This window comes from Megascapheus bottae, chromosome 14 (assembly GCF_031878675.1).
Source record: "Megascapheus bottae isolate mThoBot1 chromosome 14, mThoBot2.hap1, whole genome shotgun sequence".
NCBI lineage: Eukaryota > Metazoa > Chordata > Mammalia > Rodentia > Geomyidae > Megascapheus > Megascapheus bottae.
This window is the reverse complement of record NC_143522.1, coordinates 26,395,406-26,421,748: the sequence shown is the minus strand read 5'-3', so window position 1 is coordinate 26,421,748 and position 26,343 is coordinate 26,395,406. Positions and strand designations below refer to the sequence as shown.

The 26,343-nt window shown below is 46.1% G+C and overlaps 1 protein-coding gene across 1 annotated transcript; it reads left to right on the top strand.

Moving 5' to 3' along the window:
• Nucleotides 1–11,205: 11,205 nt before the first annotated feature.
• LOC150054875 (T-cell leukemia/lymphoma protein 1A-like) lies at nt 11,206–14,735 on the top strand. Its single transcript, XM_090344149.1, has 3 exons — nt 11,206–11,310; nt 14,135–14,305; nt 14,691–14,735. Exons 1-3 carry the CDS (start codon nt 11,206–11,208, stop codon nt 14,733–14,735), a joined length of 321 nt encoding a protein of 106 aa, XP_090200275.1.
• Nucleotides 14,736–26,343: the final 11,608 nt, after the last annotated feature.

Genomic DNA, 26,343 nt, shown 5'->3' with positions numbered 1-26,343 from the left:
TGACTCAGGGGCGTTGTCTCTATACCTAGCCAGGGACCCTAAAAACTTAGCCTATTTTACCAAGAGGTTGTCAAGATTACATATATTCTACTCCAAATTGGAGGTCATATAAAGCATTTAACAACTGCACAAACTTTTTCTTTGGCTGCAACAGTGTAGCTTACTTAGCACCCATTTGCAAAGGCATTTTCCTGATTGTCTGGGGAACTTAATCCCTGCACTCTATGCTTCAGTTGCCAGATCTAAACAGATAATAGGGACGCAAGCGTCACATCCACCCTGAATTTGTGGCTGGTGTCAAATCAAACTTCACTCAGTTAGGATTTTAAACCATCCTCTATTACAGATGATTGACAAGTTCCTGCCCAGGTATGAAAGGCATGGGCATTAGTAAGGCATGCTTACAAACTATTCTATGACCTCCCGGCTCTGATTAATTTTGAATGGCCAAGCACAAATGACTCTAGGATCTGACACCACCTCTGCCATCCAAGCTGTGGCTTACTGCATTTGGATGCTTCATTGTCCCAGTAGTGTCTCTTCACACAGGGATAAATGTCCCATTGGCATTTCACTTTGTTGGTTGCTAGACTTGAACTCAGGGTCTGGGTGCTGTCTCTCAGCTCTCCAGCTCAAGGCTAGCACCCTGCCACTTTTAAGTCCCAAACTCAGGGCCTGAGTGCCGCTCCTCAGCTCTGCAGCTCAAGGCTTGCACTCTGCCACTGTGAGTCCCGGGCCTGGTGCTTGAGTGCTGTCCCCCAGCTTTTCAGCTCAGAGCTAGCACTCTGCCACTTCGAGCTCCAAAGCAACTCTCAATAGCACTCTGACAGATTAGACACCACAGTCTCACAGGGACTGTGCCTTGCCCGGGCTGGCTCAAAACTGCGGCTTTCAGATCAGTGAGTCCTACAAAGGCCACTTTACTCCAATTAGAAGCAACAAGGTGGTCAACTCAGAAATAGTCTCTAAGCATGATCTTACCTGGAACTTGGTGAGGGCCAAATTTACATCTGAATGAGGATCTGCTGTCCTTCTCCATGGACCTGCTGCAGATTGCTATAGAGTAACTTACAAGAATAAGCTGAAATAGCAATTAAGCAACCATTTTGGTAGTCCTGATTTTTCTTGTTTAAACAAACATTTAGGATAATTTCAATTTCAAACTTTGTTCAGAAACCCATTTCCAATGTTCTTTAAAACTTTTACTGATATTTGCCTAAACAATTAACACTTTAGCCTTTATTTGCATTTGAAAAAAATCTTTAAGGGCCCAAGGAACTCCCTTTGCCCCCAGACCCCCTAGGGGCCAAGGCACTCCCTTTGCTTCCAGGTTTCCTTTTTGGAGAGGCATTTTTTTTTTTTTCTGCAGTTTAGGTTACTGCCTAAAACTCCAGCAACAGTTTAAACTCAAATAAGTTTTTCCTCAATGCAAGAACTGTAAACGTCATCAGTGCACCAAAAGTCTAAATCTGGACTTAGTTTCCTTCTTTTTCTAGAATACATCCAATTGCAATGCAGTAGCATGAACCCAAATCATACAGAGATAAATTTTTAAACATTCATTCCTTTTAAAATACTAATCATATTACCCAGATTTTACCATCAGATTTTTAATGTCAGTCTGCAAAGAAAAAGAGCGAAGATGTGGATCTCAGTCCACCTGACCAGGTTAAGTGAACAGCCTTCATTCCAGCTTATTTACCCAGAGCTGCACCTTTGCCAGTTCACTTCTCACCCCCAAAGATGGTCACACAGGACTATCCCAAGTTTTCCCATCCTTTCTCTTAGCATTTGATTCCTAATATTTATTTTCAAATTTTAACTTAAGGAAATAGATTCCAAATTCCCTAATACCTCTGGGTTAAACAGGATACAATGTTCACAATGTAAACAGCTCTGTGCATTTCAATATCAAATTATTAATGCAAATTTCATTTAGAAAATACTTTTTCTACTTTAGAAAAATACTTTTTACCAGTTTCTCTTTAAAGCAATGCAATAACCCTTTGAGACATTGTAAAACATTTTAACCTAATAATTTTCTTAAAGTTTAGACTTAGATTTACCCAATTGCCTTTTTTTATTTCAAGTATAAATTTATCCATTGTTTTATACAGCATGCTGACAATTTAACCTTGAACATGTTCACTCATGCATTCACACATTCATACTCAAAGATCTTAAAGCGCGCAAAATTAATATCGGCCGTTTAATTTCTGGAAGTTTGTGTCAAGAGAGCTTTGCCAATTTTACTCTTGCAGGTGAGAACCAGGTTTAAAACAAAACTTTTTACAAGGCAACTTAGCAATGATTTATTTTTCAGGGCTTGTTACAACTCCCCAGAATACACACAAAAATTGCAAGGATCCATAAGACTGGTACCAATTTTGAAAACAAAACCAGACAACAACAACAAAAAAAACACCTCACAAAACAAGACAGAAGCAGAGACCTTTAAGTACCCCAGACTTTGATGGCATACATGGCAGCAGTCACAGACTGTCCCATATTAATAATCAGTCCCAGTCCTGTCACCATAAACACAACAATTAAACAGACACAAAGGACAACACACTTCGCAGCGCGGCTTCGGTGCAAAACCGAAAGGGGAAGGGCATTCGAGGGGGAGCTCGGAGTCTCCCCTACCAGACGGACTGGAGAGTCCTCAGACCGGGGCGAAGCCCCGAAAACAGACCGGGGCAAAGCCCCGAAACCAGACGGACTGGAGAGTCCTCAGACCGGGGCAAAGCCCCGAAAACAGACGGGTCAGAAATCTGACCCCAGACACCTTCCGGGACGTCTCCCGGAGGCTGCGGTCGGGAGTACGAGCTCGTCAGCTCCTCCACGGGTCCGCCAGATACAGATTGACACGGCCGAGTCACAGATTCCAGAAATACTCTTAACATAAGACAAGACACACAAAAGACAACAGAAATTTGCTGGCCAGCTTACCTCCCGGAGGTGGGTCGGTGGTCCCTGGGTGGGGGTCTCCTATCTCGCTGGGGCCTCCAAATGTTAGACTCCCGATTCAGCGGGATGTCTTCCAGACGGAGCCCCCTTCCCAAGGAACAGCGAGACCACACAGTCGGATGCAATCAGCAAGAGGTTTATTTGGGAACCCGGGTACCCGGGGGCAACAAGATCTCCTAGGAGACTTGCGCACCTAGGCTGGGGAGAGGGGGATATTTATGGGTGGCTGAAGCAGGTTACAGAAGCAGAAGCATAGTTACAGGGTAATGATTGATTATAATTACATTAGGTAAGACTCAGCTAGGGGTTTATTGAAGTTTCCACTTGGTTAAACAGGCAGTTGACTGCATGTCTTGTTTCTGGCCATATTATTGTTTTATTCCTGAAATTTCCTCCTCTTATTCAGGTTCATAAGGTATACAGTTTCACTGACTCGAACCAACTCAAACTGCACATCCTGTTGGCTGTTTTTCAGCCCATTGTATAAACTGCAGCTACTTGCACTATTCCAAAGACCATTCTTTTAAGACTTTGGATTTCTTAAGATGTTTGTTGTGTGGTTACTATTAGTTACTATTACATTATGGAGAGATTTCATATTTCTCATCATTATGGGGAGATTTCATATTTTTCACAAATAAAGCATCCTTATGATATCAGAATTGGGAAGAAATCCTGCTCTTCACAGCAGGAAAGAAGGCTGGGTACATTTTCCATGTCTATTTCATTTTTCCTCCTCCTCCTCCTCCTCCTCCTCCTCCTCCTCCTCCTCCTCCTCTTCCTCCTCCTCCTCCTCCTTTTTTTTTTTTTTTGCCATTCCTGGGGCTTGAACTCAGGGCCTGAGCACTGTCCTTAGGCTTTCTCAAGGCTAGAACCCTACCATTTGAGCCACAGCACCACTTTCAGCTTTTTCTATGTATGTGGTACTGAAGAATCAAGCCTGGGTCTTCATGCATGCTAGCACCCTACCACGTGGCCATGCTCCGAGCCCCATGTCACTGGTTTTCATGAATGGAATACCACTGTGACTTTATCTGCATTGGTAACAATAGTCAATACTTCTGTGTTTTATTTCCCATTGGGATAAAACTCTTTTGAAGTGTCTGCTCTTCTTCCCATTCTTCTATCAGGTGGTTACAATTCATCAGGCAGCCTGATATGAGCACTCTGTCAGACCGACGGGTTGCAAATATCGTCTTCCACACTGTGGGTTTTCATTGTCTTAGATCAAGAGAAGATCTCTGTTTCAGGAAGTCCAACTTGCCAGTGTCCTTCAAGGAGAATTTCGAGTCCACTTTGGGTGAGGCATCAGCAGTTCATACCCGTCATCCTGGCTACTAAGAAAAACTAACCTAAACAAAAAAGTCCATGACACTGTTACCTCTAACCACTGAAACTTCAGAAATGGAGCTGTGGCTCCAGGGAAAAGGGGCGGGACAGCACCTAAGCTCTAAGGTCAAGCCCTAGTAAGAGCATTCTTGCGCAACCACATTCACATGTGAAATTGGACGCTTCTCTTTGTTATTCTCACTCCATGCTCTGGAAACCCAATGAACTTAGTTCATTTCCCATGACAAAATTTTTCCTGAGCCAGGTGCCACCAGGAGGCTGACACTGAAGATCACAGTTTGAAGCTATCTGGACAGGAAAAGTCCATGAAATTCTTAAATCCAATGAAGTGCCGGGGAGGTTGGGGGCGGGGGGCCTGGAAGTGGAGCAATAACCCAAGTGGTAGAGGGCTAACCTTGAGTGAAAAAGTTCAGGGATAACATCCCAGCCCTCAGTTCAAGCCCCCAGACCAGCACACGCACACGCACACGCACACACACACACAAATGTATTTTTCTAGTTCCTATAGTTTGCTAGTTCATCGGTTAAGTTTTTCTTGCCTACTAAGTGTCATCCTGTCTCCCAGCTACCTTGCATAGGAGGAGGCCAGAAAAGTGTCTCCCCTTGCGGAGCTTATATTCTGATGGGAAATTGGAATGTGCGTCAAGTCTGAGAACTTCAGTGTGAGTAATAAAATAAACCAGCAGGCCTGCTGAGTGTGCTGAGCTGGATTAGACATGATAAATGTATAAAATCAGAAAGGTGCTATGACCTTCACTGGGGCAGTCAGAGACTTGGGAAGAGAGAAAACCCACAGTACAGGGATTTACATTGAAACGAAGCAAAACTGGCAATTCTTTCGCTTCCTTTTCCAGAAATATATTCCTATCGCCAAAGGTTATTACTGCAGCGGGGTTACCTAGTTTTAACTCTAGCCATGTCCACGCTGATCCAGTGATTCTATTTTTGGTACAAATGTAAATCAGGAGATAAAGAAGGTCTCAGTGAGGCCATGGATTGAAGACGATGTCTGTTACATCAGACAATGGCTCAGGAAAGTGAAGGGACATGGTGGATGTTGTTAGAAGGCACTAACAAGGAGAGAATAAAAAGAAAATAAACCATCTGAATAAACTGAAGTGAGAACTACAGGAACTGTCTTTATCTGACCATTAAACTGATGATGAGTATGAGGGGGTTGGTTGTTCAGACTGCCCAGGAACAATTCCAGACTAGCATGTACTATTGCTTTGTATGATAGTAACAGATGTTTCTCTATGAACTCAAAGAGGGAAGGAGATTCATATATTCTTCAACTTAGATTAGTCTTTTTTTGGGGGGATGGGTGTTCATGGGGCTAGAACTTGGCCTAGGCGCTGTCCCTGAGCTCTTCAGTTCAAGACTACCAGCCTATCCCTGGGCCAAGCCCCACTTCCCATTTTCTAGAGGTTAATTGGAGATAAGAGTCTCAGGTCATTTTGTGCCCAGGCTGGCTTTGAACCTTGATCCTCCGATCTCAGCCTCCTGAGTAGCTAGGGTTACAGGCATGAGCCACCACACCCAGCTTATTAGTTTTCATAAAAGGAAAGGGGAAACTTTAGTTACCAGGAAGATAAGTCACATGATTTAGTAGCTCTGGATCAGTGGAATCTTATGTCCTTTCCTCGGAAAAAGTCATCTATTCACATCTAAACAAAATGTATGTGTTCTGTTCCATTGGATGCAATTGATTTTGAACTTAAAAGTTGTAACCTCTGACCTGTAATGCACAGCCTTCATTTCTCAGTCATGCACACTATTTTTGTTCCATATTACCTATTAGTGAATTTTGCATGACTCCCTCTGAAGTTATACTCCTCAGACATCATATGCTTAAAACATGTTTATAAATATAGTAAAATATCAATTAATCTTCCCAGAATCACTTTAAGCTGAGGAACGTGCACAGGTTAGTATTTATTCATGAATTCAGTTTACTACCTGGTGGCTATACCCACCCACAGACATCCTGGCCTGGTCTCAGCACCCAAACCCTGAATTTAAGCCCCAGTATACACACACTCTACTGCTTTCTCCTCCCCTCCACACACACACACACACACACACACACACACACACACACACACACAGCCCAACTGCAGGCTGCTCACAAGAAATTTCCCAGCCCTCCTGAGTTCAAACCCCAGGACTGGCCAAAAAAAAAAAAAATCCATTGGAAATAGGAAAGGGAAGGTGGGGGGAACAAGATGCTTGGGAGGGAGGGGGGAAATGGGGACAAAAACATGAGAAGTGTCAATATGTGAGAAGTAATGAACCTACTCCCTGGCGAATGTAACTATAACCTCTGTATACATTAACTCAACAATAAAAAATAAATCCAAATCTAAATCAAGAGATATTTCATACATGGTAGGCTGAAGACAGGAGAGATAGTAGATGTTCAATCCCAGTGTGATGGTTCACACCTGTAAACCTGCCATTCAGAAGGGTAAGAGCTGAGGAATGTGATTCAAAAACAGGAAATCCATTAGATGCTTATCTCCAGTCAGCCAGCAAAAAGGCAGACTGGCGCTATGGCTCAAGTGGCAGAGCATCAGCCTTGAGCAAAAAAAAAAAAAAATCTAACCAACATCACTCTGGCCTTAAGTTTTAACCTGAGCACTGACACAAAGTTAATATAGCACATACCCACAAGGGCAGGGTGGATAGGACATGCATGTCAGCTTATATATCCTAAGAACAGGAAGGTGGCAAACCTGTTTTCTATAGGAAATAAAGAGATGCAACTTTTAAAATGTTTCTTCTGAGGACAAATTAATGCAACTAAGTTAAATTAGAATTTAGGGAGAAACCAGAAGAACCAAATGGATACACAGTAGACAACACTGAGAAATGTTTTCCATATGATTACATAGATAGATTTGCCTCTGAGCAAGTAGGATCCACTCCTATAATTACAAGTATCCATATGTCTACCCCTTGGGCTCACTCACTGGCCTGCCAACCACTAGGTACCTTTTGTTGTTACATTTGATTTTGTAGAGAGGGTAGAAGCAGGAGGGAGGTGAGTGGAGCATCTCACAGTTTAGAAGTGATTCAAAGACCGCTAGAATTAGCTTCACCTAACTGCTTGTTAAAAAATGTAGATCACACCTATATATAATTCCAACTACTCAGGAGGCTGAGATCTGAGGATCCAGATTGGGGGCCAGCGTGGTATGGAAAGTCTGTAAGATTCTTATCCCCAATGAAATCACCAAGCAAAAGGTTGGAAGTGGAGCTGGGGTTTAAATGATAGAGTGACAGCCTTGATCAAGGATAACACCCAAGCCCTGAGGTACTAGTTCTAAATTGTAGTAAAGCTAGATTATTTCGTGAGTTCTACCTGGAATGTCCGTTTCAAATATGCCATGCATCGAGAGAGAGCATTTCATCCTTTATGAGTTAAACAATGACACCGTTTTACCTTTGACTCTGAGCTAACTTGATCAACAGTTTTAAATACCTAAAAGGTAGCCCAGAAAATCTATCCATGGCATCAGCATAATTTCCAAACATCTCTGTACCACAGCTTCTGTGTTTCACATACCCGCAAGATGAGACCTCAGACCTTCACACTTCTAATAAACCCGGTGTTCTGGTTCTCTGCCCACAAAAGATTGGAGTAGCAAATTTAAAGTAGAGCAAAGGGACAGAAGGGAGGTTGGGGGTGGGGTTATGTTGAGAATTTAATGGTACAAAGCATGGCTTTGACATTTTCATGGTTATTTAGTTTTAGAAGCTTGCTCTCACCTCAAAACAGTAGTTAACTTCAATCTTAGAGAAATGGCACTTATCTGGCTTCATGGTAGAATCACTAGGAGAGGAAACGAGAGGAGGGAGGAGAGGGATGAGGAGGGGCACGGGAAGGGGAGGAAATGGTCAAGTTTCAGTCTCAGAATGTGACTGTTTAGACAAGTATGGGTTTCAGGCTCAGGTGTTTCAGTGAAACTTCCCAGGTGATCTTTAGTGGCTCAGAGGCCTAAACACCTGAGTACCTTCTAGTGGGCTGTTTCCTGTTGACCTGGGTCAATTCGGATAACCTTGATAACCAAATGTTTTTTCTTATAAGAGGACAACATTTTGTGTAGGAACTGATTTTAGCAGAAAGCAACATAGCCAACAAGTAAACAGTATACTACCTAAAACTCTGTGTCATAGAAATATCTAGAAACCACTGATACCACAGGGCAGACACACACCCTGTCTTGTGTGTTTCTCCTGGTAGACTGCTTAGTCTGTCATTCCCATACACCACCTAGGGGTTTGGGCTGGGAGGGGTTGTTATACAACACATTTGCCCTCAGGTGTAGGGAAAACTTAGATCCTACAGTCTTTGTGAGCTGTATGGGTGCTGTAAAAATGCATTTCATTGCCTTCTGGGAAATACATACAAGAAAGATGGCTTCCCTGTAATGAAGATTGTGTCCCACCAGAGTTCTTAGTACCCAGAGCCTGGTGTTGGAGCCATAGACAAGCAAGGGAAAATTCTAAAATTTGCCAGCTTAAGATGAGACAGATATCTGGGCATGGTGGCTCACGCCTATAATCCTAGCTACTCAGGAGGCTGAGATCTGAGGATCAAGGTTCAAAGCCAACCTGGGCACAAAAGATCTGAGACTCTTATTTCCAAATAACCTCTAGAAAATGGCAGGTCTTGGCTCCAGGGTAGGATGGTAATTTTGAACTGAAGAGTTCAGGGACAATGCCCAGGCTCAGGGGTTGGGCAGTAGCCTTGAGCTGAAGAGTGCTCAGAGTTCAAGCCCCATGGCCCAGAGGAAAAAAAAAAAAAAGAGGGAGGGGCTTCCTTGTCTCTGAGACCACACAATACCTATTGTCTTCCTCTTGTGGAGTCTTCATAATCAAGGGTCAAGACACCACCCCCACCCGAAGCTGCCCTATGGATGGCCTGCTGTTCTTATTTCATTTTCACGTTCTGAAAGTCTTTCAGAAATGGGTATATTCTCTTGTGCAATATTAAGAAGCCTTTAGGCAAAATGAATTTTTTTTTCAAACTGGGAAAAACAGCTGACATTTTCCTCATTTTTTTTTCATGCCCTCTTAGAAAAGCTGAATGGATGTGAAGGAAAGGGACAAATTCAGTGGATTCTGGGCTCTGGGGATACCAGTTTGGCTGGGTTGGGCCACATAGGCTCCTGGTGGCTCTATCCCCGGTCACAAAAAACAACCACTAACCTGCCCATAACTGGATTCATTGTTGTTTCTTACCTCCAAACTCTGGATTGGCTGAGACATCCCACAGAGCACATTCTGAAGGTTTTCATGTTCCTATATGGCTGTCCGGGTCTGGGGTCAGAGCCTGCACAGAGCAGCCATCCTGGCAGTTGTGTTTAAATATTAAGTACTAACACTAGTAGAGAACTGGCCTCTGGTGGCTAATGTCTGTAATCCCAGCCAGGGAGGGGGCACAGACCTGAGGGTGTAGGTTCAACGCCAGCCCAGGCAAACAAATCCAAGAGTTTCTTTTCTCCAATTAACTACCAAAAAAAGCCAGAAATGTAGGCATGACTTTAAGTGGTAGAATGGCAGTCTTGAGGAGAAAAAAATCAAGCAAGAGCAAGAAGCCCTGATCCTACCATACTGGCACAAAAACAATACAAACCCACAAGAGGCTGCACTGGACAAGAGATTTGAACTCAAGGCCTGGCCTTCTGCTCCCAGATTTACTTAGTCTGGTTTGGTCAATTAGGCCTCTGACCTTAAGCCCTTGCTGCAAGTCTTGGCAATTTGGAGGCAGAAACCACTTGGCAGGTAGAACAGGTGTTCTAAACTGATTGCTCATATTCACTCACATAACATTTCAGACACCCCCCCCCCCAACCCTCCCAGTTGTGTCCTTAAATCTCTCCTCAGAGAGAAGGGAAAGAACTAGAAAGTGAAGCCCTGACCTGCTACCAGTAATGGTGTTTGAGTAATAGGCCTGGGGACTGGCTTACATGTTTCTCATTATTTTCCCAATTGTCTTAATAGGCATGTGTTACTGCAAAATAAAGGGAATCTGGCTTCCTTATTTGTGTAATTTACCAAGAGACAGTTTTGAGAGTATAACCTAGGGACTTTTCAAACCCATTGATCTTGGCCAGTCGGTAGGGATTTGGTTTTGAAGTATTCATATTAAACAATGTGCCCACAAATAAACTCAAAGTGTAAAGAGAAAAGCACAACACCCTCTTTCCCAACAACTCTTTTTAAGAGGACCACAGTATCATCAAAGACACGGAAACTGCATGTCTTGTGTGTGGGAGACGGAGGCGTTGCTGCAAGGGTTCAAATTTGCCAAGGAAATTGTCCTTGTCACCCAAAAAAAAGCACTGGGAAGGGGATTAAAGGAACTGGGTGGTGATAGCCCAGGCCTGGTTCAGGTCTCTTCCAGGAGATGTGGAGAAGGCCCAGGCTCTGGGGTGCGTGTCATCCACTGTGGTGGTTCAGAGCTGAAGTCCAGAGCTCAGGCTCAGGGCATGGCTGGAGCAGAACCTCAGAGCCCCCCCAAAGAAAAGGCAAGGGCCTTCCTCCAGTAGTCAGGAGCGCTGGGGGGGCAAGGCTGGCTTAGGGGGTTGGGGAGGTCTGAGGAACCAGATCTGCACCCCAAGAAGCGCGTTGGGCCTAATCATTTCCTCTACCCCCTCACATCCTGCCTGCCCACCACCACCTCGGAGCCTGCCCTGCACCAGTCTAGGTGCAGGCCCCGCCCACCCCGGCCCGGCCCCGCCCACCCGGCCCCGCCCACCCCGCCGCCAGGGGGCGCGCCTGCGCACTGGAGGGCTATAAAGCCGGCTGGCCCCCCCCCCCAGGCCCCCGCCACCTGCCAGAGGCCCTGCCCGGCGGCTCCAGCTTCTTCTCCTGACTATGGACTCCGCTGAGCGCTTGCAACCCCCGGACCGCCTGTGGATCTGGGAGAAGGGCGTCTATAGAGATGAGAACAGGCGCATCTGGCTGTCCATCCTCCCCCAGGTATGGCGAGGCCTGAGCCAGCAGCCCCCCCCCACGTCCAGCGGGGCCCTGGAGGAGAGAGGGACCCCTCCTGTCCAGCAGGCCCAGCTGGGGGACCCCGCAGGGCCTCGACGGGACAACGAAGCAGGGGTGGGAGGCCCCCCGGACCCAGCCAGGGAGAAGCTGCGGGGCCCACGAGGGCGGCTGGCCCAGGTGCGAATGCTTTGACCGCGCCTCTGCCAGGTGGGAGGCCCCAGGGCCAGCCGTGCACACCCGTCCCCCGGCAGGCCCTGCCCGCACCTCCCGAGGCTGACCTCCGGGCCTGGGCGCCATCCCTGAGCCTTTTTGCTCAAGGTGGGTGCGCGACCATCTGAGCCACAGCTCCACTTTCATGTTGTGGTGGTTTGTGTTTTTGGTTTTCTGTAGATAAGAATCTCAGACTTCCCCCCCCCCCCCCGTTGGTTTTGAGCCTTGATCCTTGCCTCAGTTTCCTGAGGAGGTAGGATGGCAGATGTGAATCACCTGAGCAGGCTCAGGAGTCTGTCTTTTTCAAAGCACATTGAATGTGAGCGCACACACACACACACACGAAGCAAAATTAAACTAGATACTATTAGGATGTTCAGTGATTTAGCAGCATACAGTAGTTGATGGGTATGAGCGCTGTGGAGACTGGGAGAACTTGTGCCACTGGGGCTGTCAGTAGGGTGGTAAATTACCCTGTACATTTTCATTCTTTTGCCATTTCAATTTTTCGTTTACTCTACATACATACTTTTTAAAAGGTCAAGTTGAAAGGCTGGAGTTGAGGCTAGGCAGTATAAAACCCTGAATTCAAACTCTGAAAGGGTATTCGTCCCTCCTCCCCCTCTCCCCAGAAAGAATGAAAAGCAGATTCTGTGTGGGAGGACACACAGAGGAGAAGGGCTAATCAGGAGGGTGGGTGTATATGGTCAAACTAGTTTTAAGTGTGAAAGGAGAAAAAAAGAATCCTGTGGGAAAGGTTTGCAGATTTGAGTGAATGGGAAAGAAAAGAGGGGGTGTGGTTGATCAGAATACATTGTATGCATGTGTGGAAATGCCACAGTAAATTTATCTTCTTCTACAACTAAAAAGGGGAAATCAAGATCAATATTTACTTTTTGAAATCTGAAGAAAATTTAGGTGATTATCTCTAGTTGGGGAAATATCTTAGTATCCAAACCAGGACCAAAACTTTTTTTCAGTAAAGACAAAGGCTGCCTGAAAAAACAATCCATTAGCAAATTTAGGATGGGATCTCCTTTCCAAGAGTGAAAGTACCAGTATTCTTGGTAAATAAGGATGTTGAGGTTAATGAATAAATGATACAAACTATAATAGTTGAAAGACAGAGGAGACTATACAACAAATGGCCAGTTCAACAATGCTTACATGTTATTTGAATTTTTAAAAATATTTTCAATATCTTAAAAGAGTTATACAGGGGCCAGGACTTTGGCCTAGTGGTAGAGTGCTTGCCTAGCATGCATGATGACCCAGGTTCAATTCCTTGGTACCACATACATAGAAAAGCTAGTAGTGGTGCTGTGGCTCAGGTGGTAGAGCTTTAGCCTTGAGAAAGCCCAAGCTCGGGCACTGAGTTCAAGCCCCAGAACTAGTCCAAAAAAAAAAGTTATACAAAGAAGTCGCCATTCAAAGCAGATGAACACAGTTCATCTTGATTAGTGTAACGTCTTTCAATATTCTCATCCACCCCACCCATCCTTTTCAACCATTTTTTCCTTCCTTCCTTTTTTTTTTTTGTTGTTGTTGGTCATGGGCTTAAATTCCAGGCCTGAGTACTGTCCCTGAGGTCTTCTTGCCCAAGTCTAGTGCTCTACTACTTTGAGCCAGAATGCCACTTCCAGTTTTCTGGTGGCAAACTGAAGAAGCACATAGACTAACCATCCTGGGTTGGTTTTGAACCGTGATTCTCAAATCTCTGCCTCCTCAATAGCTAGAATTACAGGTATGAGCCACCAGTGCCCTGTACCTTCCTTAATTTTGTAGGACATGTATTGAATTGTTTGCCATTTAGCAAAGCAGTTTATGAATACAATGCATCTTGATCTGTGTCGCCCTTTGATCCACCCTTTCTTTTATTTTTCTTAATTTTGTGGTACATACAATGAATTGATTATATTCTCCCTCTCATCTGTCCATTCCTCTCCCCTTAGTCCTGTTCACCTCTTCCAAGTATCCATTTCTTGTTGCTTATTTTGTTGGGCTTTGACTTAATCTTTCGAAAGAATTATACTACTTGGGCTCTCCGTAGAGTCTATCATTTGAGAAAATTACAAAACTACTTTTGTTTAGAAGAATTGTTATTGGGTACATAGGAATATTTGGCTTATGAGGGTTTGGGATAAAAGGATAGAATCACCACTACTTGGGCAGCTGCCCTGCTGGGCAGGACCCTTCGGCATCTTTGTTTATACTTGCCATCTTTTTTAACTGCAATCCTTCTGGGCTGTGTTGGGCACATGCTCTAAAGGTCTATTGTAGACTTGGATTTTTGAACTCGTGGATGAAGCTCATTTTCAGCTCTGATGACCCTAGCCTGGTTGGTGTCCTTTCTGTCTTCATTCTATCACGTTTTTGTGGAAAAAGCAGGCAGTTGGTGGCCACTGTCTGCGTATCTGGATTCATGATGGCCCAGCTGCAGTCAGAGCGCAGCCAGTGCCGCCTGAGAGCTGGCACAAAGAGGGCTGAGGGCCTGCTTGGCAGGTGTTGCATGAGGCCAATGCTGCCCTGGCGACCCAGTGCACTGGTCCAGGGGCTTAGAGAATAGAACCTAAAGGTGTGCTGTCATTTTCCTTTGCAGCAAAACAGTATCTGTCATGTGCTCATGCGCCAAAAAGACATCCCTGTGGGGCAGGCTGTGAGCCCCAGACAGCTGGGTGCATTCCCACTGCCTCCAATGTGGCAGCTGTACCCTGAAAGGAAATACAAATGCACAGATTCCAGGTACTGGCGCATCGTGTACCACATCCAGGCAAGCATGGCTTTACCCAGGGGACCGGGCGGGTATTGATTGGTGTGTCTTCCCCCTCCCCCACCACGCACTCATCCATGGTAGATTTGTTCCTTACTATCCCAGCACCAAAACTAAGATAACCCGGGGGGGGGGGGGGGGGGGAGGGGGTGTCAACAACTGACATGGAACGTGCTGGATTGGAGAAGACCTAGAAGGGAGGCTGGATATCCCCTGTAAGCTGTGGGCCAGGAAGCCCCTTCTAATGGCAGTGATTGGCTAGGCTGTGGGGGGCAGGGGGATTCACCCAGGCTTCATCTGCTACCCCAGACCTGAGAAGAGTCCTCAGGGCATGGTCTGATCACATCCTGTCTGTCTCACTCTCCTCCCTCCTCTCTCCCCTTAGATCGAAGGCACAGAGGAAATGCTCCTTGAGCTGCTGGAGGACTAGAGTTGACAGTGAGTACCCAGAGGTCCTCATGGAGGCCATACTAGCTTGTCCCCAACTAGAGCCACGGAGGGTCCCCAGGAGGGTCTGGTTTCTCTGTTGTGACCGTGTCTCCCCCATGACCTCTTCTGGAGCCAGCCAGAAGAGCCAACTTTCTGGGAACCAGCACTGATTCTAACCTTAAAATTCCTAACAGCCCTGATCCCGCCCCCACCCCCACCCCGAGTCAGGCTTTCCTTTTCCCTATGATCTTGTTTTCTCCTTTGCCAGGTTTTGGTGTTCCCGTGTCCACTGGCCCTTGGGGATGTTCGTTCTGTGTTCACCTTGTTTGCTGCACCGTGTTCTCTACCATGCTGGGCTCCAGGAGAAAATGGATGGAATGATGAGTCTTACCCATGATGCTAGATGGTTCTCCACCCCTTCAGTCCCTTGGCCCTCAGCTCTGCTGCCTCCCAGAGAAAACCTCAGCTGGTGTTGCTAGCTGCCTGTGCTTCAGGTGTTCTCAGCTGGCTGATCGTTTATCATATTCCTTCTCCCTCTCTCCTTTTCTCTCTCCCTTTTTCTCATTTGTCCCTCAGGGCAATTAGTCTCACACATCTGAGGTGTACCTGCTCTGTTCCTAGCTTGATGTGCCCCCCTCGAAAGTAGCCCATTTGCCTGAACCCCAAGCCCGTCCTCATAAATTGGACCAGCTATTTTCCAGGATGCTGTGCCTGCACACATCAGGACTGTAAACCACTTATTTACTTGTCAGGAAAGGCCAAAGAGGAGCCCTCCCTGCTAGCATGTCTGTCAGGAACCCATGGTCACAAGGACTAAGGACTTCAGCAAGAGGTTACTCCAGAGGCACCTCAGGATGCCTGCCCGAAGGAGGGAAGGCTTCCCTTCCCTTTCACGAGTGCCTACACACCTGGGTGTTTTTATGAGGTTGTATATGATGTGAATCCTTTATATAACATTAGTTGATTAAATACAGACCATTCATCTAACTTGTGCTGGACAGCTTCCATCCTTGACAGAGATGCCAATGAACAGAAGAAAAGAGAACAGTCATCTAGTAAGAACACCAAGGGGAGACAGTGCTGAGACAGTGGGAAGACATTGGTCTCACTCTTGATAAGGCTGGAATTGCAGGAGCCCCTGGCACTGGAAACTGCCTGGCCACTCACGCCCCTATGGGCTGCAGCCACAATGTGCTAGCCCTTTCCCCCTGCTTGTCCTGATAGCACCCCACCTGCTCCTCTGAGCAGGACCTCAGACTTCTAGAGGACACCATCCCTTTTCTGTGTGATTACAGCCCACTGTGCCCTTGTTTCAGAGAGACAAGGGGTGCTGCTCTCTGGGGTTGCTCTGAGCATGGGATGAAAGCACCTCAGAAGAGAATCGCATAGGAAAACAAGTCCCCCATTTTATAGGCCCAACCCCAGGCACCTGACCTGAACTGACCTGAACAGATAAGCTTGCCCCCCTCTACAGGATGGCTCTCTTTCTGACCATATACTGATTGTAGGGACATGGGGCATGGCATAGTCTTGTCAACTCTGCTCCTCCAGCAGCTCAAGGAGCTTTTCCTCCATGCCTTCGATCTAAGGGGAGAGAGGAGGGAGGAGAGTGAGACAGACAGGATGTGATCAGACCATGCCCTGAGGACTCTTCTCAGGTCTGGAGTAGCAGGTGAAGCCTGGGTGAATCCCTCTGCCCCCCATCAGCCTAGCCAATCACTGCCATTAGAAGGGGGGCCCAGTGAACATGCATTAGTGATCTGAAGGGGGATGGGCCAGCGGCTTAGAAGTGCAGAATCCCACAAGAAAACAAAACCATAGAACCAGTCACGTCTACTCAGCGGGCAGTAAGTGGTCATTCTCCTCTGGGTATGGTATCTGAAGGCCTAACCTTGCAAACAAGGGAACCAGAGGCTTCTATCCCAAAGCCACAGGAAATAATCCTCTAGTGTTAATTTGCAAACTAAATTCTCACTGAAGTGCCATTTCCCAAGAATAAGTGGCCCAAACCACTAATGCTGAGTATGAGAATCTGCTTGCCAGTTGATCTCCAAAGACCCGGAAGTAGAGTGTAGAGCACAAACCTTGAACACTAAGGAAGAATGCCCAGGCCCTGAGTTTAAAGCCCCAGTACTACCATATACAAAACAATTTCTCTGAGAAAGTTTAATCCTATATAAATTATGTGATCATCTTTATGCCAGATGTCCAGTGATTTTTAACAAGACTATCTTGTAGATGACTGGCTTTGGCTATATGTTCCAGACATAACCTCTTCAGATTCATACGTCCAAGACATTTTTGTGTGTGCTTAGGACAGTTTTCATAGTTTCTCCTCTGTTGGCTTGGATTGGCAAAGTATGGAGGGGCCATGGCTTTATACATGTCAGATTTTCATTGCTACATCAGTTGAACAGTTTTGTTTCCTTAGCTTTTCTTCTACCATTCTAATTGCTGATTTTTCTTGGGAACTTGAGATAACAAGGTTGCCGAGACCCTCTATACTGAGCCTTTACTTGGTTTCAAAAGTTACTTTGTTACCACCATGGTAATTTACAAAAGGGGATATCCCCTTGTGCTTTGTTACAAGACAGTTGACCACCAAGACTATTGCTCAGGGAGTCAATCTCTTATGGCAAACATAATTTACAAATTTAAGTGAGAAATTAATAAGTTTTTTCATCAGGCATAGGGCTCGAACTCCCAGCATGGACACTGTCCCAGAAACAAGAGCAACCTATGTGGCGAAGATAGAAGCAAACTATCCCGGTCCCTTGAGAAAACTGATGAAGGCTTTGAGTCCACAGATGGTTCTGGGCTAGGGAGAGCAGCCCTGCATTTAGCCTGGCGCCAGAACCTGTGCCCTCCATCATCCAGCCATATTATACAGATTCAGAAATCAAATCATACTTGGCTGGAATCTCAACTTAGCCACTTCCCGAGTCCCCATAGATAAAAAGTATGCTACTTCACACATTCTCAGTTTCCTCATCTGTAAAAATAGCTGCATATGTTGCTTTGGATATTGAATCCACTAACAGATGGAAAGTACCTGGCCCAGAGTAATTACAATGAACTTTTAATATCCTTCTGCTATGATATTTTCTATTTTTAGTAGAAAGTATCCTTGCCAGTGTTCTTCTGGGGAGAAATAAACTTTTCTACCAATATTTTACTTGGTGGGCAGGGGGGGGCGGGGGGGGGGGAGAGTTCTAAAGGCATAGAGGCCCCAATGGTCTTTTCTTACTCTTACCATTGTCCTTTTATCACAGGACAACTCCTTGTCTATGGTTACACGAACAATGCAGTTGACTCTGTTTTATGAAGGGAAACCATTGTCTCATTGGGGACCTCCTTAACAAACATGACATATAATCACAAATAATTAGGCTGAGTTTTGCTCCAAGTTACAACTGCCCTCTTCAACATCTCTGCTTTCCTTGGAGATTGCTCAACAGGGTGACACAAGCCTGTCATCTTCATGGGCTTCGGGCTACCTACAAGGGTTTCATCCAGGTGCTTGGGTCCGGGGTAAAGCAGCGCTACCTTAGCCTAGGAGCTACTCAAAACCAAGGTCTTTGAATACCTAGAAAACAGATTTGTATACTGTGTCTTTGTGTACTTCCTGCTCTCATTTCTAGATAACAGGGATTGGGGAGTACTGTATCCTGAAATTCATTAATCCCTATCTCTAGCTCTTGTTTAGGTTTAGTTTTGGAGACAGGGCCTCATTGTGTAAACCAGCTGCCCTCCAACATGTGATCCTCCTGCTTCAGCCTCTCCAGTGCTGGCATTCCAGACATACCAGCTGTTTCCAGTATTTTTGAAGTATATACAGCTACTTGAGTTCTAAGAAGATCAAGGTTATCACCCATGAGATGGGAAGTCTGAACAGTCACTCAAGGAGTTACCAGAACTGAGATTTTAGCCCCACTTATCCACCAATCCGCTGCAGTACTGAGGACAGCCCTGTTCTGGTCCTTAGTCCTTGGCCACTCACTGGAGGTGAGCTAGTCATGTGTTAGAACATGAATGAAGCTTACATGGCCGGAGACTGAGCCTCTGCCCAGTGCTCCAGCCAACCTCCAAAATGGAGCTGCTCGTGCTAATGGCACCGGGCTGCAGCTAAATTATCTTCTGAGAAGTGAGGAGAAAAAAAAAGTAGCCAAATGCCCAAACAGGCATCATAAAGAAGACCCTTGTGACCTCACCTTTACAAGAGAAGTAATTTAAAATCAAATCCACTTTTGCTTTCATTTCTGACTTTCTCAGCCCTTTTCTGATTATAAAACCAATCTCTCTCCCCTGATCAGTGGAATGCTTACTCTTTTAGAACAAAGGATTTTGTGATTCTAGATTCACTAGCAAAAGCCAATTAAGATCTCCAAATTCATCTAGCATTGATGGCTCACATCTATAATCCTAGCTACTCTGGAAGCTGAGATCAAGGGTTCATGATTCAAAGCCAGCCTGGGAAGGAAAGTCTGTGAGACTTTTATCTCCAATTAGCTAACAAAAGCCAAAAGTGGAGCTGTGGCTCAAGTGGTCAAGCACCAGCCTTGAATAAAACAGGCAGTGGGAGCTTGTACTAACACACACACACACAAATTCTTTTTGAAAAAAAAAATTCTTTTTGAGAAAATACCAGACCGAAACAGCCATCTTGGACAAGCTGTAAACAAACATTCAAAGAAATTAAGAAACTGAGGATTGCTGAACTGATGCCTAACATTCTGAGCAGGGATTCCAAAAGAAAACCACTTGTCTTTCTGGAATATTATTTTGTCTGGCTCTATTATTCTGTCCAATTTGGAAAATCAGGCAAGTCAGGTTCAACCAGATACTATAGAAGAAGGGGCATGAGGTCTCAGGTGCTTACAGAGGGGAGTGTGGAGCAGGGAATGGATGGTAAGTGGGGAGGGCTGTGTTCATGTGGGACCTCGCATATGGCATTCTGGGAAAAGTGTTTTGTCAGTGTCTCCTGGTGTGTGTGTGTGTGTCTACTGTGGTGGTTTTGTAGTTTGTTTTATTTAGTGTTTGTCATTGTTGGGTTTTTCCTGCTGTACCGACATTTTTCTTTTTTTTTCATATTGTTACATTATTGTGTCTTTGTGGGTTCTGTTTGGAGTTCTTAGTCTAGGTTTCTCTAATTCTTTTTCATATTCTCTTCTAGCATTTTGTAATATCTTTTGTTTAAATTATTAAGCCATCTGGAATTCGTTTTCCTCTGAGAAGTGAAGTAGTAATTTGAATTTTAAATTTCCGAATGACTAGCCAGTTGTTACAACTCCATTTACTGACCATTTTGTTCTTTACCAGCCATTTAAAATATTACCTGGGTCGGGTGTGAGAGGCATGATTTCACCTCTGCCTTCTTGGTGTGTTCAGCTAGGCTTCGAACCTTGACTCTCAGATCTCAGCCTCCTGAGTAGCTAGGATTACAGGCATGAGCCCAGCTAAAGAACATGAGACTCTTATCTCCAATTAACCACCAGAAAACCAGAAGAGACACTATGGCTCAGAGGTAGGGAGGTAGCCTTGAGCTGAAGAGCTCAGGGACAACACCCAGGCCCAGTGTTCAAGCTCCATGACAAAGAAAGAAAGAAAGAAAGAGGGGGGGAGGGGGAAGGGGAGGGGGAGAGGGAGAGGGAAGAAGGAAGGAAGGAAGGAAGGAAGAAGAAGAGGAGGAGGAGGAGGAAGAAGAAAGGAAATGATGCTTATCTAATACTATGTGGATACAGTGGCTTGTTTGCTCCTGAATCCTGGGGGACAGAGTGGGGAGAAGAGAAGGGCAAGCAGGGAAGGGAAGATGGCTAGATGGATATAAATAGGTGGATGGATTGATAGATGGGTAGATGAAGGACAGATGAATGGATGGAAGGTTGGATGGACAGATGGATGGATGGATGGATGGATGGATGGAGAGATAGATAAATAGATAGATAGATAGATAGATAGATAGATAGATCTCATTATATCTCAGTATCACAGAATCTTAACAACCAAAGAGCCTGAGCCAGAGAATCTCCACACCCCCCAGCCAAAGTTAAAGAACATTGTTTGTCCAGGGGCCTTGATGTGTCTTCAGAGCTCTGTCTCATCCCTAGCATCAGCACACTGACCCCACAGCAGCGGATCAAGGCAGACCACCAGGCCAGCAGCCTCTGGATCTCAGCAAACACCCAGGGCAGAGTGACCAGGGGTGACCCAGGCCCCGAGGTGACCCAGGACCAGGAACACATTGTCCTGCTACCGATGCCAGCTGTGGACACCCCAAGCGGGTACAGAGACACCAGCAGGGAATAAACCCCAATGTACACCCCAGACTGGCCCAAGCCTGGAGCTGGCTTCCCAATACCACAGGATAACATATGTCCAGGGCACACGGAGTGTGGGGCTCCTTCTTGACCCTGTGTGGTAGATGTGGGGCATAGATCCACGGTGGAAAGGCTGCAGCACCCTAAAAGGCTGAGGACTCCTTTCCTATTCTTGGGATAAGTTCCTATGTACCCCCAGAATATCCAGATATTAGCTTCATTCTGGACAGCTTCCATGATAGCAGCAGCCAGGAAGTTCATGCTACAGCTATCCCCATGCTTGTTTTATAAGAAAGAGGAGACCGGTGCTAAAAATACAACCACGTGTTGGCAGAGGCCCAGCTCCCAGCACACCCTCCAGGCTTTTTTCTCCTGGATCCCTGGCTTTGTCCTGGTGCTCAGGACAGTCCCACTGTAAAGCTGTGTCTGCCCTACTTGTTCATGGCTTTGGGCATTAGAAGACCTGAGCCAAGGAGATAGATCTAAGGACCGGGTTCTAGCCATTGTGTGTGTGTGTGTGTGTGTTGATGTTGGAACTCAGGCTCTTTCATTTTTTGCTTGGCTCTTTCACTCACCCGGGTGCTCTACCACCTAAGCCATGCCTTTAATTCCAGCATTTTAGTGGTGAATTAGTCATGAAGTCACAGACTTTTCTGCCTGAGCTGGCCTTGAACTATGATCCTCCAGGTCTCAGCCTTCCAAATAGCTAGGATTACAGGCATGAGCCCCTGGCTCCTGGCCTTCCTTCCCCACCATTTTCAACTGCCCCAAATCCTTTTAAATCCTCCATCCTTGGAGACATGCTAGGAAACTCCCCACGGCTCACATTTCTTCAGCAAGTGCCATGCCTGCCTTCTGCAACTTTTCTCCGTCCCCATTTTACCCATTTTTCTTTCCTTAGATATTCCTGGGAGACACCCATGCACTCTTGTCTGTGGGTGGGGCTGATATACTGTCATACATAAAGATGCCTCATGCAGAAAGTTCATTGCTGGCTTATGCTGTCCATTCCTTCTCCTCCTCCTCCTCCTCCTCCTCCTCCTCTTCCTCCTCCTCCTCCTCCTCCTCTTCCTCCTCCTCCTCCTCCTCCTCCTCCTCCTCCTCCTTCTCCTCCTCCTTCTCCTTCTCCTTCTCCTTCTTCTCCTTCTTCTGTCCTGGGAACTGAGCTCAGGGCTTTTCTCAAGGTTATAGCTCTACTACTTGATCCACAGAGCCACTTCCAGCTTTTTCTATGTATGGGGTACCGAGGAATCCCCGTGCATGCTAGGCAAGCACTCTACCACTAGTCCAACCTCCTGGCCCACACTGTCCATTCTTGTCACTGCCTTCTTTGGGGTGTTTCCTATCCTAAGGTCAAGAACATCCTCCTGAGATTTTTATAAATGTATTTTTGTTGTTTTGTTTTTGGTTTTGGTTTTTGTGAAGTTTTTTGTTGGTGGTGGTGGTAGTGGGGCTTGAACCCTGGGCCTGGGTGCTGTCCCTGAGCTCTTCAACTCAAGGTGCATGTGTGCATGCAAGTGCACACACACACACACGCACGCACGCACGCACGCACGCACGCACACAAAGTCAGTCGCTGAGTTCTCTGGGCCTTGGTCTAAAGCAGGTATAGGCTTTGACCTGGAGCCTGGTACCAGGTGGGTGCTGTCCAGTCTTCCCGTCTTGGGGAAGTGGGTGTGGGTAGGATGATGGACTCGTCTGTGGGCCAAGGATGATTCCAGCTTCTCATGGACAGTTTCCTCATGGACAGGAAGTATGAGCCTGACAGTTCTTTGATTAGTAGATCTGAACACTGGCACTTGTTCCAAGGACAGACATTTTCCCCCACAGAATAAGGGCAACACCTCCTGTGGCTTGCCCTGCCTTGGTGATCACCAGTCTCCGTTCTCGTCAGAGCAGGTTTGGATGGGAACAGCTGGGCTCATCCTTCACAGCTGGGCTTTGTTAGAAGAGGACTCAGCGTTGTGTGTATTTAGCCCAGTCTCTCCCTTTCTTTCCTTCACCCCAAGATGGAAAGGGCCGCTACTACACAGTCAGATTTTTCTATTTACAACTGATTAGGGAAAGCCAGAGCCATGGTGTGCAGGTGATGGTGGGGCCTCTGGCCTTGCCTCCCATTAAAATGAACTCTCTCCTACCCTCCCACTCAGCCTTCTGCTGAAGCATCCATCTCACTGCATCCTGGCTTCTAGCACGTGGGTTCTGTTGCCTGGGTGGCATTTTAGACCATCTGTCTGTCTCCACTTGTCTCTGCTTCCCACACAATGAGAGTAAAAGAGTACTTGCAGGTCTGAGATCTGACATCAGACATCTTGGGATCCAATATTTAGTTCTGGCACTTACTCAGTGAGTGACCTTGAACTCCTAACTTAACGTCTCCTGAGCTCCCTGCTCCTCAGCCATAACAAAGATAGTGTCTACCTCACTAGGTTATTATAAGAAACAGAATAACATTTGCGAAGTTCTTGGCACGTGGTTTGTCCTCTGTCAATTGTAATTGATTGGTTGATGGATTGATTAGACCAATACTGGGGTTGGCATTCAAGGCCTCATGCTCTCAATTGGCTTCCCTCCATCCCCGCTCCAAGAGCTCACACTCTACCACTTGAACCATACTTTGTGCTTGGCTTTTTCCTGGTTAATTGGAAACATGGACTTTCTTGTCTGATCTGGCTTTGAACTGCAATTGTCAGACCTCAGTCTCCTAGAATGGCTAGGATTACAAGCCTGGGCCAGTGATGGCTGGACATCGGTAATTTATCGCCTGGAGAATGGAGGCCATCTCTTATCCATCTTTGTCTCCAGCATCAAACCAGTATGAGACATAATGGGAAAGAACCAGGAAATAATGGCTGGAATAAAACATCCTTGAGTCAAATTGTTTACAATTAAGTCCAACACGAAACCTAAGAGGTGAGGCAAATATAATTCATCCGAAGACTCCCTCCTTGCCAACTTTTCATATAAAACAATGTACTCAGAAATAAAAGTGTTCACAGCCCAAACAAAGGCCCTGGGTATTGAGAGTAGGAAATGAAGCATAGGTGTCTGATGGGTCAGGAGAAACAAAGCATTCTGCAGCAGAGATGGTACCCCAGGGCCTCGTAATTACCACATCTTCTGTTGAAGGTCTGTTTTGTGACTACCCTATGTAGGTTAGCTGAGTTGCCAAGGTGAGAGGAGCAGTCTGATTGGTTGGTTATGGCAGCTGCCCTTGGGGCCTGCTCCAATCTTGGTGTAGAACTTTAGGTGCAGATGCACAGGCTCCACTCACATCTTCCCTCGATCGCACCCACCTCTGGCTCCACAGGCTGCAGTTGTCTTCGTTTCATCCATCAGGATGACCCAGAAGCAAGCAATTGTCTTTAAGTGGGTCATCCCCTGAAGCCTGCTAGCAGCCTTCTTATGCTGTTGAAAATGAGTCTTTGCTAATATATTTGTGTGTGGATGTGTGTGTATAAATAAATAACATCCAACCAAAGGCTAGGGTAAGAAGAGAGAGGGCAATGCGAGTCACGGGCTCCTTGTGGGAGCTGTGTTCTGTCTTCATTTCAGAGATGAGAAATCCAGGATCAGAGAGCACCTGCCACTTAGCCACAATCGCAGAGCTCATTAGCAAAGAAGCTAGACCCCAAACTCCAGAGAGTCTGATTCTAAGTCCCAGCTACTGCTACGACTCCACAGATGCATGGCAGCTACTCCAGGAAGTCTGTCCAGTGCCGGAATGGATGAGGCTGGTCTACATGATCTGGGCATGCATGTCTCTAGAACTCAGCAGACCTGTTAGCTTGCTTTATTCCTCGGGGCCCCTGAGGCCTGGCTCCATAACAACACAGGACGCCATCCTATATCATCTCAGTGGGCTCCAGTTTGTCTAGAACACCCTAGGACCAGCGTGGAGAGGACCCCATGGCACAGGTGTAACACCAACAACCAAGTCCCAATGTAAATACATGGCCATAGCTGGTCAGGGCTCTCAGATCCCGGGAAGATCAGTTGCTATACCTGACTTCCAGAGGGTGGGAAATACGCTCTTCTCCCCCCTGCATTGTTCTTTTTCATTTATTTTTAGGTGCAGGTACTGGAGTTTGAACTCAGAGTCTTAGATTCTCACTTGGCTTTTATTTTGTCAAGACTGGTCCTCTACCACTTCTGGCTTTTTGTTGGTTTGTTGGTGACATGAGTCTAATAAACTTTTCTGCCCTGGCTGACTTCAAACCACCATCTTCAGATCTCAGCCTTCTGAGTAGCTAGGATGTACAGGTGTGAGCCACTGGTGTCGGGATCCCATTGTTCTTACTGATATGACAGTCCTCTAATACTTCAGCACAAACCTCCCCACCATGTGTTCATGTGAAAGATCAACACAGGACATGGTTAAAATACAAAAACATAGGAGCCAGATGCTGGTGGCTCATGCCTGTAATCCTAGCTACTCAGCAAGCTGAGATCTGAAGATTGCAGTTCAAAGCCAGCCTAGGCAGGAAAGTCTGTGAGACTCTTATCTCCAATTAACCATATAAAGGCAGCAGTGGGGCTATGGCTCAAATGGGAGCACTAGCTTTGAGCACAGAAACTCAAAGAGTATGCAGGCCCAGAGTTCAAGCTCCAAGACTGGCAAAATGATGATGATGATGATGATGATGATGATGATGATGATGATGATGATTACAGAATTGGAAGCAGATAGAATTGGAATTCAGTTCCCAGCTGTGCTCTATGCTAGCTTGTGTGAACTTTAGCAAGCAATTCTCCTGTTGCAGAGGTGTGATAGTTCTACTACAATGCGTCATTGGGAGGGAGCAGGGAGCTGCACACTCTGAGTGTTTAAGTGAAGTGCCTAGAACCAGGGAAGTCCTTATGGTTAGTATTCCTATGGTTAGTGGGAGAATTCACCTGTCTTTCCCTTGGAAACCAGACTTCTTGGGACTGGGAGCATGGCCAGTGATAGAGTGATTGCCTAGCATGCACAAAGACCTGGGTTCGACTCCCCAGTATCACAAAGAAAAAGCTGGAAGTGGTGCTGTGGCTCAAGTGGTAGAGCACTAGCCTTAAGAAAGTCCAAGGACAGTGCTCAGGCCCTGAGTTCAATCCCCAGGACTGGCAAACACACACACTAAAAGAAACTAGACTTCTCAGCAAGGGCTCTCTCCCCCACACCCACACCCTCCATTGAAATTGCTCCCTCCAGGACGTCCACAGATGAGACCTTCCATTGGTCAGGACAATGAGTTCTTCCCCAGATGCACAGTGCCAGTACCTCTGTAGTTTGATGCCCCTCTTACCTTCCCA